General features: G+C 40.2%; 1 protein-coding gene across 1 annotated transcript in view; it reads left to right on the forward strand.

Annotated features, from left to right (window-relative positions):
* The first annotated feature begins 2,279 nt into the window (after positions 1-2,279).
* Positions 2,280-15,413, forward strand: part of STT3B (STT3B, subunit of the oligosaccharyltransferase complex (catalytic)) — a 103,707-nt gene continuing 90,573 nt past the window's right edge. Inside the window, exon 1 of the mRNA XM_011961535.1 lies at positions 2,280-3,262. Within this exon, the coding sequence (XP_011816925.1) occupies positions 2,952-3,262 (311 nt within the window). The 5' untranslated portion in view covers positions 2,280-2,951. The remainder of the gene's footprint in view (positions 3,263-15,413) is intronic.

The following is a 15,413-nucleotide window of genomic DNA, read 5'->3' on the forward strand; positions in this document are numbered from 1 at the left end:
AAAACCCTTTATGGCTTCTCAATATTCTGAAGTTAAAATGAAGCAAAAAACACCTCTTAAAAGGACCTACACTATCTGACCATTCCTTTGACTCCTACTCCACCTTGTCCCACTGTCTGTGTTGCAGCCACTTTTCTGGGTTCCTTGTATGCCTCCCGTCCCACTCAGAAGCCTTTGCACGTGTTTCTCTGTCTACATAACGTGTTCCATTATCCTTCTCCTAGTCCATTCATCATCACCCCCAGTGCTGCTTCCTCAGGGTAATGTTTGTCATCCTTCTCATGTAGATCAAATTCCCCACGTGCCTGTCCTCCACAGTGTTTGTCACCCTGCATTTTGGTCCTGAACCATGTGATGATTTGGTTATGGCTGGCTGGTGAACTCTGTGAGAGTAGGAGCCATGTCTCTCCTGTTCCTAGCTGAATCCCAATGCATCCCAGTTCACTCACAGTGATTGGCATAAAGGAGTTCAATATATACTTGCTGAATGAATGAGTGAATAAGTGAAGATCAAAAATCAAAGGGTTTTCATATTTTTTACCTTTACCACTACCTTGTATTTGCACGTTTCTTAACAATTTCCTAAAACGCTTTCAGATAAGCTATCTTTTTTAATATTAACAACTGACTTTAACAGCAGAAAGGGCAACTCATGCAGGAGACATGTCCAATGCTACATGACTAGTAAGCAACCATAGACTAGAACTTAGCCTTGAAGACTCAGACTAGAACTAAGCCTTGTCACTTTTCAGACCAGGTCTATGGCCATTAAACAGACAAAACAGGAAGCAAAAGAAGATAACGTAGAACTTAATAGGGAATAGATACACAAAGACAATAAAATAGAAATATCCAAACAAATTAAAACACAAATTTTATTTCAGGCTGATAACACTTTGGTTCAGGGAACACAGACAAAAATCCTTTGCTGTCATTTCAGCATCACCGTTTGGGCTACAAGGAAAAGCATGTCCTCTTTCTCTGTGTAACAGAGGCAGTTAATATTTTATCCTAATTCTCCTTAAAATGTAGATATTCAATAAATGTCGACTATTAAATTGTTGGTGGGAAAATCTATTTCTGGAAACCTTTTCATTCTTTCTTTAATAAGACTATTTATGGTTTTTTTAAGGAAACAAGACAAAACGTAACCACTTAGCAGGTTAAAAGGGTAGCTGGAGTTGCCTTACTTTCAAAGAGCTACCTCAAAATAACTAGTTCATTTATCTAACATTTTGAAAAGACCTCTATTAATATTGAAACACGATTTGTAGTTTAAGGAGAAAAATCTGAATCACCTAAGAAAATAATTCAGGGCCTTTATAGTTTTACATTAATATGCCCGTTAATATCCAGATGTTACTTACCTAATAAAATGTACAATTAGCTGTGAATTGACATGAGCAAGTATTTACTGAGCACCGATTACGCCGAAAGCTCCGTACTTTCTATGGGGTTTATATCAGAGCAATTCAAGTCTCCCCACTACCTCACTTAGTTTAAGCTCATTTTGCCCTCAGTTTATCTGGGAATACTTTATTTTAGCGGATGAGGAGGGACGTGGGGAAAGGAATGGAAGGTATAAAAATACAAGGTAGACGTGCAGAAATTCGTGCACGAGAATCTTCGTTCTGTTGTTATTTAGTAAAGTGAGAACTGGAAACAGCTTAACGTCCAGGGTAAGTTAGTTTCACTCATTCGACTGAATGTATGCAGCCGTTAATGCATTTCCCCATATTTCCAGTGAACATACAGTTCTTTTGCAATACGGAGTACAAACGACAAAGGGCGAGAGAAGGTCGCATTTTGCCTGCCGGAGCTAGGGGCGCGCTTGCCGGCTCCAACCAGTTTCCGGTGCCGGAAAACTTGTCTTCGCTCACATTCTCGGATTCCCGCGGCCGCAGAAGCCGGAGGCGGGACGTGGAGTACAGGGAGCAGGGCAGGCCATATCACTGCCACCGCGGGCTCACTCGCAGCGCCAGGCAAGGAGCGCCGCGGGCAGCAGAGCCCCTCCGCCAGACCCACGCGCCGAGGGCTATGGTAATGCGCCTGCGCGTCCGTCACGTGGTGGGGCTCCGCGCAAAGCGGGTTAAAAGTCACCACCGCGGAGAGCCCGCGAGCGTCCTGCTGGTCGGTGCGGCGCTCTCAGCGTCCTTTAAGCCGAGTTTGACCGAGGCCGCTCCGTAGTTCCCGCCCCTCGGCCCAGCTCTGCTCCTTGAACCTAGCGGAGCCGCCTAGTACCCTTCCTCGCCGACCGCACAGGCGCGCGAAACCGCGTCTTTCAACTGACAATGAAGCCGTAGCCGCGCAGTTCGGCCGCTCCGGGCGAATGGGCGCGAGGCCGGGAGGGGGAGGGGAAGGGGGAGACGGTTGGGTCGAGCACCGCCCTAGCTCGCGCCCCTATTGGTGGGCGCCACGGTTCTGGGCCCGCCCCCTAACGGACCTGTCGCTTTGTGACAGGCGGAGGGGCCAGTTCCTGTCGGGCCGGGGGCGGAGTCAGAGGTTGCTTGAGCTCCGCCCGGACTCCAGGGGGCTCCTCCCCCTGCTCCTCTCGGCTGGGCGGGCGGCGGGCGAGAGAGGGAATGTCATTGCTTCTTAGAGCCGTGGTGCCGCCTCCGTCTGCTGCTGCTTCTCTGGCGCCCTCGTCCCGTCGGCTTTCGCCGCCGCCGCAGCTGCACTGGGGATACGGATGGCTAGTGGGGCGCAGGGGCCATCTGGGTTGAGAGAGCGGCGTTCGCGGCCGCTGCTGAGGCGTAGACTCCCCGCCGCCGCTTCCTCCACCCCCAGTCCCCCGGCCTCGCGGCGCTGACGGCGGGAGCGCGCAGAGCTCTTCCCTCCTCCTCCTTTTTCTTCCTCCTCCTCCTCCTCCTCCGGGTCCCCGCCCAGCACCCCTCGCACCAGGCGGCGGCGGCGGCGGAGGAGGAGAGCTAGACCCGCCGCCGGGGCACAACATGGCGGAGCCCTCGGCCCCGGAGAGCAAGCATAAGTCGTCCCTCAACTCGTCCCCGTGGAGTGGCCTCATGGCCCTGGGGAACAGCCGGCACGGCCACCACGGGCCCGGGGCCCAGTGCGCGCACAAGGCTGGCGGTGCGGCGCCGCCGAAGCCGGCCCCCGCGGGGCTGTCCGGGGGGCTGTCGCAGCCGGCTGGGTGGCAGTCGCTGCTCTCCTTCACCATCCTCTTCCTGGCCTGGCTTGCTGGCTTCAGCTCCCGCCTCTTCGCCGTCATCCGCTTCGAAAGCATCATCCACGAGTTCGACCCGTGGTAAGTGCCCCGCCGCCCCTCCCCCGACCGCGGCCCGCGGGAAACCGGGACCCGCTCCTCTGCCCGCCGCGGCTCTCCTCGACTTGGCCCCGCGACGCCGCCGAGCCTCGCTCGCGTCCTGGCTGAGGCGGGCGCGGGTCCTGGAGCTCCGGGCGCGCCCCCTGCCCGTGGGCGAAGTTTGCCCTGAGCAGCCTGAGGCGGGGCGTCGGGGTCCGGGAGCGAAACCTTGACCCTCGGCCGGGCTAGTGCGACGACTGCCAGGAGTGTGGGTGAGCCCCTCGCAGCCGGCTTTAGTCGCTGAGTCCGGACCCGCCACGCCAGGAGCCGGCAGGTAGCTCCTCCGCGGACTCTCGGCGGATTCCCCGCCCTCCTCGCCCGCTGCTTTCGCGTTCTTTCATTTTTGCGGGCGCGTTTTTGCTAGTTCAGACGGAATTGGCCAGGGGGCTGCCCTGTTGCCGCCGAAGGTGGGTCCAGATGTGCTGGAACCCCGGCTGCTCATCTTTGGCGGTTTTACGCTTTTACTGTTTCTTTTTTTGCTCTCATACGAGAAGGGAAAAGGAGAGTGAGTGGCGTGTTGGAGGGAAGGAAATAATATCCCTGAAAGTGATCTGAAAGCTAGCTACTCTTATTTATTTATCATTAGGTATTTTAAAGAGTGGCTTTTTTCAGAGCTCTTAAGTGCACTCAGCTGCTTACTGTTCCACTATCGTCTTGGGTTGCTTTTTTAGAACAAGATCCTTACTCTCTTAGCTACTGTCACCCTTAGTGTGTTATGCACAACATCTGAAAGCATTACATTAATTCCTTTATTGGTCTGCAGGAAGGTTTGTGGATAAGAGCAAACACTACCACAGTGATGGGAGTCCTAGATTATAATATCGAAGTTGCACATAACCCCACTCTTAACAGCACTAGCTAACTTAGAGACTACGTTGGTCTGTGAATTATCTAGATGAGAAAATTGCTTTAACTTTTTTTCACAACTTGCCCAACTCGAGTTACGATTTTTCCCCGAGTTAGGATTTTTCCCCCTGAGAGTATGCCTTTTAAACTGGTGTATCTTGTTGACCTGTCAGCCTTGAGTTAATCTTACTTCCTCATGGTTAGACCTAATTAAATTTCAGGATATTTGTTTTATCATTTGAAATACAAAGAGAGATAATCTTTTTTGAGAGTTACTAACTATATAGATAATAAATGTTCGGGGGCGGGGGGTGACTTACCTGTATAGTAATATACCAGATTTAAGTTGTGCTGTTAAGGTGAGAAAAATTGATACTGCAGCATCTATTGAACACCAGAGGGGCCCACTCATGGGCAATTCAATTTAGATCAGTTAATTACTGTGACAGTCTTCCATGAAATGTTTTCATTACATTTTAGAAGTTTTGATTTTGTTTTCTAACACTAGTTTAAAAAAAAAACCTTTTTGTTAACGTGCAATCACAGAAGAAAATATGTTACTGTGGACTGTTAATGAGCCTAAGAATAGTTGTGAAGGCTTATTAACACAGTATTAGGTGGTCTTATTTTGAAACACTTAGCCAAATTAGATAAAAATGAAATTGGAACCAGAAAATGAAAGCTAGTATTTACTGGACAATATGAAAAGAGAAAGTTCTCTTTTCAGATTAAAATAGCAGAAATGCATGGTTGACCAAACATTTCAGGTAACAAAACTGTGAATATTTCCATAGTAACATTTTTAAAAATAGAAGGCTAAGTACTGTTTAATAGTAACTCTGGGGATGAAATTAAAGATTGCAGAAAAATTCACAACTAATGATGAGAGTTTTGTCTTTTTTCTTTAAGATTAGAAATCTGCATCAAGTCAGCCAAAGATCCCCACTAAAATTGAGTAATGCAGTAATGAAAAGCCTTATTGGGTTGCTCAACAGATAAAGTGGTTAATTTTTTTATTTTTAATTTTAATTTTAACTTTTTTTTAGTGTAGTCAAGAATTAAAAGTTTTCTTTTTCCAGTTTCAACAATATACTTGGAGAGCATAACTCTTTTTCATGCACATGAAAATATGTTTGGCTGGGCGCAGTGGCTCACGCCTGTAATCCCAGCACTTCGGGAGGCCAAGGCGAGCGGATCATCTGAGGTCAGGAGTTCGAGACCAGCCTGGCCAACATGGTGAAACCCCGTCTCTACTAAAAATACAAAAATTAGCCAGGCGTGGCGCAGGTGCCTGTAATCCCAGCTACTCGGGAGGCTGAGGCAGGAGAATCGCTCGAACCCGGGAGGCGGAGGTTGCAGTGAGCCGAGATGGCGCCACTGCACTCCAGCCTGGGCAAGAAAGAGCGAAATTCCGTCTCAAAAAAGAAAATATTTTTGCTTCATTTTTTTAATATATGAAAACGTATTTCTGACACATTATCATTTAGCTAAATTTGTACCATTTGAAAGTGTATATCTCTGTTTTAAAGAGCTACTTTAGGTATTCTGCATATAGTTTTAATATTGACATTTATTCTTAAGTAAATGTTTATATTCATAATGTTAGATAATCCTGCTTAGTAGTAAGGAGATTTACAGAATAATGGAATGTCCCTATGCCTTACCATGAATGGAGATTTGTCAGTATGAATCTAACGTCTAATTCAGGTGACTTAATGAGAGAATCAGGTTTCAGACAAAAAAAAATACCTTGTTTACTTTTTGTTTTTTTTTTTCTGTCTTTTGAAGATCTCAAGTAGTTAGGCATCTCATTCATTCTTACCTAATTCTTACAGTCATTCTTTCTGAAAAGGTTAAAAGGAGGGGGATGTGTAGATTGCCTGCCATTATTACTTTGGGCTTTTTAAAGCCTTTTTGGGCTTTTAAATATTTAGTTTTCTTCTATAGCTGCTAATAGTCGCAACACTTCAACTGGTCTGTAGGTGAACACTGTAGTGTTTCTAGTTTGGGAGTTGCTTAGATCACCATCATATCATATAGCAATGACCCAGACCTTTAATAATATTTAAATGTTACTCTCAGGCTGTGCGTCCACAAACCAATTTATTCTGGCCTGCTCATACCTTCCCTGACCTCTTTTTCCATATCTCTATCACTGGTTTCATTTCTGAAAGTCGTTTTAAATGAAGGATTTACTTTCCCTGTGAGCTATTTCTTTAAATTTTACAGTAGTTCTTAAATGGTGTAAAAGACTCAAGGTAGCTGCTGAAAATGACTTCTCACCACAGAGTATACTTGTTTTTTAAATTTGTCACCCAAGTTATTTTATATATCTTACCAGTTGTCGTGAGGGGTGGTGTGTGATTTATTTATTGAAATACACTGCACTTTAGAATTTAACAACATTTTTGGTAACAATTTGACTTCACTTTAGTAATGCCTCCCTTATCAGCTGAGTTGAACAGATAGGAGGAAGCAGTTTCGAAATATGTTTTCTGTACTTGCCAAACATTTGATTAATCAATCACTTTAACAGTACTTAACTATACCGTTTTATCTGGAGCAAAATGCGTTTTCTACATATTTTTATTGTAACTGATAATACTTTTACTTTATTATAGCCAGATACCTTTTCCTTATCCATTATCTTGTTAAATTGTGGTAGCCTTTCCCATAGAAGCAATGAAGTTCCCTGTGTGAGAGCTGTCTTTTTTTCCTGCCAACGCAGGTTATAAAGTGGTTTCTCCCTAGAGAGAATTCTCTGAGCCTTAGGTTTTGGCTATAGTTAGCAAAAATGCAGCAGATGCCTTTTTGCTGGGCAGAAAGTTGCAATTTAGGGTTGGAGCTTAGAATGCAATTTTTCCAAAGAAACTATGGTATCAATTGGTTAATTAGTATAGATATGTTTTCAAAGGAGTGATAAACCTTGGAACATAAGCTGTTGTAAGTTGGGGACTACTTCCTGTACTTTGAGGTCTCCATGTTTTCCTTCACTTTGCAGATGAAAAAAAGAGGCGGTTGACCTCAGTTCTGAAGAGGACAAATTGGTAGCAAAACCAGTTTTAGAACACAAACGTCCCCAAATCTTAAAAAGTCACTTTGACTGTGGGATCATTAGCATCAGCAGTCCAGCTGCACTTCAGACCAGGTATTACTGTTACTGATTACTGATTTCATTAGCAATTAAATTGTATGAATTTATGATAAGATTGGTACTACTACCATTTCGGTTGAGCGTGATGGCTTCCATAGGTAGTAATCATGGATTTCATGAAGTATAGTCCCTAGGGTAGTTGGGTCTGTCATGAATGCCCTTGGGACTTTTTCTTCCCCTTTTAGGGTTTTCATATCTTAAAACTTGGTAGGACTACATGCCCCTTAACTGCCATGAATAGCTTGCATAAAGACAACGTTGGTTATAAACATTAGAAACTCAATATAAGGAATTACATCATAATCTCTGACCCAGTTGTTAATAAATATGGGCTAACTTAACTAGCCCTTCTGTACCTAATCAATTTTTGTACTCAATAAGTTTGAGAAAATGTTGACATTTATGTTTATTGTTATATCTTAGTATTCATTGTGCACACATGCTCTCAGAAATGAAGGATGGAAAGGTTAATATTATTCTCAAGTGACCAAATCATGTTTTTCCCCTCAATTTGTTTACTTTTAAAACTTAATGATCTTAGGGAGTGAAAATACTGCAGTTGGCTTATAAAGACCCCACAATTCAACAGACCTATTGCTAAACTAGTACAAACATTTTCAAATACACAAGAAAATTGAATTTTATAGTGAACACTCATACGCTCACCAACTAGATTCTACAATTAATATTTTGCTTTAGCATATCTTCCTATCCATTACTACTTTTAAATCCTGCTTGTAGACAGACATTGATTACTATCTTTGTTCCCCGATGCCATGATAAAGAGGATTTATTTCTGCATAGTGTTTGTTTTCTGTATTATTTGAACATATGTATATAAATGCTGTTTCAGTATCCTCAGACTGAAGTTAGGATCAGATTCCATCATTCCAGGTTTTGGTTAGCAGCTTACCTGAGTGCATTGTAAATCAGTGCATTAGTTCCACATCTGTTAAATGACTTGATTTTGCTGAATCTGGTGTTCAGAAGAAACTCTGAAGTGGATAGATGGATATTGATGTTGATGTTGGTTTTATTAGGTGTAATTCATGTGAAACTCCTAAATTCCTTGAATTATTAGAAGACTTTTATAGGTCAGCCTGTTGTCTCTGCCATCTTTCATCCAGAGGTAATGGTTTAGCTTTAGTGTGATTGCAAAAATGGCTTCTGTAAATCCCTGCAATAGGAAAAAAGAAAAACATTTCCAAATAATATAGGACCCACAGATACACTATATTGGCCAAATTAATGCTGTTGAAAGGGGAAAACATGTAAATGGTTAACCTGCTACTCTGTCTTCAACTGTCTATCTACCTGATTTTGGTGGATGCTTTTTGTATTTAAACCAGTAACTCTTCTGAGAAGGCTTCTGTTGTCCTCTTCTTACCTACTTCTGACAAGGAGTAATTTCCGGGAATTTAGAAATTGATAGAAAGTGGTAATACTGTAGGGTTTTTTGTTTGTTTTTAAAATGGAATATATTAGGAGGTGAGGATTAGTGCTGGGGGAGGATAGGATCAGTTGCCCCAGAGGCTCGCATATTTAGGTAAATATACATTAATCTGCATTTGTAGACTTGCTAGGAAATCTAACCACTATTTAGAATTTTATGTCTTTGGAAAAATGCTTTCATAGTTTCAAATGAAAAACATCTAAACATGTTTTGGAATATAAGGTGTACATGAATTAGTGAATGCCTCTTTGTGTTGTTCAAGATTGTACTATTACATGTAGACAAACGAATCTCTAAAAAATTGTGACTATTGGCACTAATTGACCACTCTCAACTGTGTCTGTTCTTTTCTTTCTGTGGTACTTAATGTTGCAGGATAACTTTAATGTTTGTTCTAAATGAGGAGATGCTTAGTTTTTACAGTGTTTTGCAATCCAGTGACATCTTAGAATTGAGGAGATGAGGTAATGTCTTTTATTTCCGTAGACAAAAGATAATTCAATTCAGTATTTCCCACAAGAATTGAAGGATACAGGTCTGCCTGACTCCAAAGTCTGTTCTTACTACACCCTCTGCCTCCAGGGCCAGCTTAACTAAAAGTGTCCTCTGTTTAATTTATGTTTTTTTATCAGGTGCCCCAAATTAAGTCTTAAAATACTGGTCTATCAAAATACCTCTTCACAATCCGGGCTGTAGCTAACTAAGCTTACTAGTTGGATAATAGCTGATTACTTTGATTGTTATGATGGAGCAAAGAGATGAGTTGATGGTTTTAAGACTTTTAACCTTCAATTACTATGGGATTTTCAGAAACTTCGAAGAGAGTAGCTGAATGAATGAGAGGAAAAGATGATCAAATTCAACTGAATATTATTATTTAGATTTATTTTGTCTGTAAAAAGTTCACAATAAAGAGATGGGAAGTCTTAAGCCATGCCAGTTAAGGGAATTGGGAGATGGAGAGCTGAACTTTCAGAGTAGACTCAGAATTCTATAACCCACAGGATTTTTAGAGTATATGTTGGCCACCTGTCTATTTTCTAAGAAGCTAAGGAGCAGAAGGATAATACTTTTTCAAAGGTGATACATTTATAGCTTGGCTAGATTCTTTTCCATTTTCTTTGCACCTGTGTTTGCTGTAGAAGGGAATATTTTGAAAAGTTGTTTGAAATTGTTACTTCAGAAGATGAGGGGAAGTTACTTTCTACCACTCAGTTTAAATTGACAATATTGTAAATGTTGACAATTCAGGCTTAGATATGGAAACAAATAGAGCTTTTGTGTGAAGCTTTACTTATTTGGAATTGATTATTTAAAAAATTATGTGTACTGGTTGTCTGTAATCTCCATAAATTAGCAGTGTAAGTTTTAAAACTTTCTTCTTTTTTACCTTGTTTGCTCATTCCTATTAAAAGGGAAATGTTACTGCATAAAGACATATTTAAAGGAATTTTGTTGATATGAGTAAAGTGTGTTAAAGTATTAATGATTAGTTGATAACCAAGTTAATAATATTTCTTTTGGGTTTTTTTTTTTTTTCATGCCTTACCAGGTTTATTAGCTACTCTCAAGTAATTAAAGACTTTTCTCCCCAGTGTGGTATTCTTTAGTGATATCTAGCAGCCCCTCCAACCTATAAAATCCTTCAAATGAATTGTTTTGAACTTTAAATATTGGTGCATTGTTTCACTTTCTGTCCCCCCACCCCTGCAATAGATAGATAATGTTGTAACATATAAGGTATACATATATATGCAAATACTAGTGTTGAAGGTAAAATTTTGTGTTGTTGCCCACACTGTTAAAAAAAATTAATATGAGTGTAGTGTGATTTTTCAAAATTCTAGTATATCCACAGCTTAAATTATTGTTTGTTGCTGACCAAATTTGTCTTAAGGAGAACACAGGCCATAAGGAGTTGGAGAAAAGGATCATAACTGGAAACTCACTTGTGACCACCATGCGCACCACATGTTTATTATTTGATGCCTGTTCTTAAAATACCAGTACCACCTGTAGACTATACCTTGTTTAAGAAGGTTTATTATTATTATTATATTTATTTATTTATTTTGATGGAGTCTCGCTCTGTCGCCCAAGCTGGAGTGCAGTGGTGCGATCTCAGCTCACTGCAAGCTCCGCCTCCTGGGTTCACGCCATTCTCATGCCTCAGCCTCCCGAGTAGCTGGGACTACAGGCACCCACCACCATACCCAGCTAATTTTTGTGTTTTTAGTAGAGACGGGTTTTCATCTTGTTAGCCAGGATGGTCTCAATCTCCTGACATCGTGATCTGCCTGCCTTGGCCTCCCAAAGTGCTGAGATTACAGGCGTGAGCCACTGTGCCCAGCCTGGAAGGTTTATTATTAAAGTAAATTATTATACATCTTATTTATGTAACCCACATCAGAAATGGAGTGAGTACAGAACTGTTGGAAGGCAGCACTCTTGTACAGTTATTATTTGAAAATAAGTCTTAAATGGTTCTATAAACAAGAGCAAAGAAATGAGTTCTGCAAAGGATTTCATTAGAGGAGAAAAGATAATTCAGTTTCAGTTTTTAAAACAATTTTCTTTCATGATGAAGTATGACACATCCTGAAAAATATAAATCTAATGTAAAGCATAATGAGCACCCATGTGACTGTTACCCAGATCAAGATCGTTACCACACCTTAGACAACCTGGTGTGTTTCTCAATCTGTTCCACTCCCTGACTTTATAGTGATGACATCCTTCCTTTTTCTCCTAGGTGATAAACTCTGTGTGCATTGCTAAACAATACAATTTAGTTTTGCCTATTTTTAAACTTCAGATAAATGGACTTGTGGCTTTTGTGTCTCTTTTTTTCTTTTTTCTTTTTTTTTTGGCTGAGCATTTTCTTTAAGATTCATCCTTGTTGGTCAAAGGATTGTTGACAGTATGTAAGTAATAACGTTCAACAATAATTTGACTAACCAGGTATCTTATTCACCTGATGGGGTTGCCTGTTCTTTTATAGCAGGAAGTGCGTCTAGGAAAGAGAAGGGGAAGGTATTCTTCTCTTCACTTGAGATTTAAAAGAATTATCTTAAGTCTGAACCCTTGAGCTGGAGTCATCCTTGACTAGAGTAACTTTGACAACTTTGTTTTAAGGTACTAATTGTCCAGAGATTTAATTTATCTACAGAAACCAAGAATTTAAGAAAGTGGGTGGGAGAGAAAGAGAGACATTATTGTCTTTCAGGAGACAAGTGATAATCAGATAAATGCAAAATGACTAGTTTTTAAACGATGACTTTTTGTCAACTATTATTTTGAAGTATTGTATATTAAAATTGGCATAAAGGAGGGATTGGTTGATATTTCTTGAAAGCAAGAAAGAGAATACTGGAAGTGGAGGTCTGAGCTGAGGAATTTAGGAAAACCCTAAGCATGGAGTGTTTGCTGTATTGATATATTTGCAGAGATTGTCATCCTGGTTGGTTTTTAGGTATTTTGTTGTTTATTTGTGTAGATTTAGCAATTTTGCATATATTGCATTTCTGTCATAGTTAATTATTTATTAAAGAAAAATTTAAATCTAGGACTGTCTTTCTTCAAACTTTGTTTAGTCAGCCAGTATTTCTACAGAATTCAAACTTAATATTTAAACCAAGTGTCTTAGGGTAGGTGTACACTCTGTGTCCCATCTTCACAAAATCCCATGTGTACCTGCCAGAGAGTAATATAAATGGGTCAAATTAGGTTCTAGTTGGATGATGGTCCAACTGAGTGATTTAACCTATTTTAATGCCTCTAGTGTATTTCTTATATGAATTCCCCAAATGTAGATTTTTTTTCTGAGATATATTGACTATTAAGAAAAATTCCAGGCTGGCTGGGTATGGTGGCTCACGCCTGTAACCCTAGCACTTTGGGAGACTGAGGCGGGTGGGTCACGAGGTCAGGAGTTCAAAACCAGCCTGGCCAACATGGTGAAACCCCCCCAAAAATTAGCCGGGCGCAGTGGCAGTCACCTGTAATCCCAGCTGCTCGAGAGGCTGAGGCAGGAGAATTGTTTGAGCTCGGGCGGCAGAGGTTGCATGAGCCGAGATCACGCCACTGTACTCCAGCCTGGGCAGCAGAGTGAAACTCCGTCTCAAAAAAATAAAAATAAATAAATAAATAAAAAGAGAGAGATAAATTCCAGGCCTACTTCTCTCAGAAATCACAGTTGATCATATGTGTCTTACGTGAGAGGTCTAGGTACAGGTTTTATGAATATAAAACAAAGTTTTACTTAGGAGTGTTTATTTGTCTACCTAGGCCAGAGCCATTTTGAAGATTTGAACACCTGTGTATGTAAAAACACTCAGAGACTTACTGTTGTTTGCCGAAGTTGGTGAGGTACTGGTATGATGATTTAAATTTTGGTGCTCATTTTTCCTCTAATGAATATAATAATAACTTACTACTATTATTGTAGAGAGACAAAAGATTCTTTAGGGCAAGAACATTTTTCTAATCTTTCTAGAATATCCTACGCAATATTAGGAACATAATGAGTGCACAGTGAGTAGTAAGACAGATCCTTTAATGATAACCACGTTTTATGTTTTGGTCATAATAGTAATACTACAGTAAGTCTCTGTTGTGCAATACTTTGAAATTTTGGATTTGACTGTGATGTCAGTAAGATCCCATGTGCAGTGAACATCATCATCCCACTTTCAATAAACATGTCATATTAATCTTAATAGAAGAAAGAAAGAGTTGATGATGAAAGGCGGTAACGCTTACGGAAGAAGTGGTATATGTGAGCATCATGACGGCCATTAACAATTGGGAGATGAATGGCTGGATGGATAACTTAGGAAGAACTTTGAGGAAGATTTTAGTTTCCTGAGTATTTCTTCCAAGTACAAGTAACTCTTAGGTCTGTCTCAAGTGTTAACTCACTAGTTAGGGAACATTGAATAAGAGAAGACAAACTAGTTAATATCCAAAAACCATATGAGTTATGAAAGTTTTATTCTTTTCAAATGAGAAATGAAAAAAGACAGATGTCAGCAATAGAAGTAAAATTCACAAGCTGCCATTTTAATTGAACTTGAGAAATATATTCTGATGCGAAGGAATAGTAAGAAATGAAATTATCATTGCATACATAGGCATTAGTTAGAATATACTAAATTCATGCACATGATGAATTTGGGTGGGGTTGGATTAATGATCCATTTGGTTTCATGGCTCTTGATTTAACTTTATGATTATAGTGAATTAATATGCAAATTAAGCAACACTTTAGGAAACCATCACTGCTCTGACTGATCTCATTTAAACTTTCCCGTAAGAGGTTAAAGGGATACTAAATGAAAATACTCATTAGGGATGAAATAAGTTGCTTGTCTTCATTAAAGTGTCTTTGCAATGGAAATAGCTTTGTTTTTGTCTAATTACTGGAGAGGATCATTGAATATTGTAGATACTGTGAGTTAAGTAAACCAGATATAAAGTCTTTATTTTTCTTTTATTATGAATTGAATCCTGACAAAATGGTCAGCTCTTTAGTTATAGAATCATTCCATGTAATAATAGCAGTATTCCTGTGAATCCTAAAACAGTGTACTGTAATGATCTCACTAGATGTTTTTGCTTTTAAAAATGTGTGCTTTTTTAAAAACGAATCTTCGTCCATCAGTGTGCCTTTTAAAAAATCTATTACAGTGAGCAGGGTTTGTTGACTACATTGAAACTTAAAGCATTGCCTGTGATCCACTGAGCGCGGTGGCTCATGCCTGTGATTCCAGCACTTTGGGAGGCCAAGGTAGGCGGATCACGAGGTCAGGAGTTTGAGACTAGCTAGTTGCATACCAGCCTGGCCAACACGGTGAAATCCCATCTCTACTAAAAATACAAAAATTAGCCGGGCTGAGGCAGGAGAATTGTTTAAACCCAGGAGGCAGAGGTTGCAGTGAGCCGAGATTGCACCACTGCACTCCAGCGTGGGTGAGAGAGCAAGATTCCATCTCGGGGAGGAGGGGGGAACGTTGCATATGCTCTTAATTTTTAAAATATAATAACCTTGTTCCATAGAAGTTTAATTTCAATCCCAAGATTATTTTTACTCTAGACCATCGCTAAAGAAGGCTTTTATTTTAATATACTAAGCAGCTTTCTGGCATTTGAAGGAACAGGATAATGAAACTGTGAAGTAGATGAAATGAATCTAATCTTAAAACTGTAAAGGCCAGTCATAAGTCATGAGTTTGAGGAGCAACTAAAATCTTTTTAAATGAAGATTTTTTTTCTAAAGTTGTTAAAATAAGTCACTTCATTAGAAAGGAGAATCTTTTCACGTGTTTAAATACTTCATTTTGGTTGTTAAAATAATTTACTGCATTTAAATGAAGTGTCAAATATAAATAGCTATTGTATGAAAGGTTTTCCTTTTGAAACCATTCTGGACATTTAAAAAGTGTGTAACATTAAGTGATATAACTGTATAAGAATCACAACATAATACAAAGTTATAAATACATTTTTAAATAAATTGAAGTATATTTAACATATAACTTGCATATAAAATGGGCTGTCATATTCTATATATAGTTATAAAACTTAATGATAAATACTTGTGAACCTCCTAGCCAACTACAGAACCAGAACATTACCAATTT

This window comes from Colobus angolensis, unplaced genomic scaffold (genome assembly GCF_000951035.1).
Source record: "Colobus angolensis palliatus isolate OR3802 unplaced genomic scaffold, Cang.pa_1.0 Scaffold56, whole genome shotgun sequence".
Lineage (NCBI taxonomy): Eukaryota > Metazoa > Chordata > Mammalia > Primates > Cercopithecidae > Colobus > Colobus angolensis.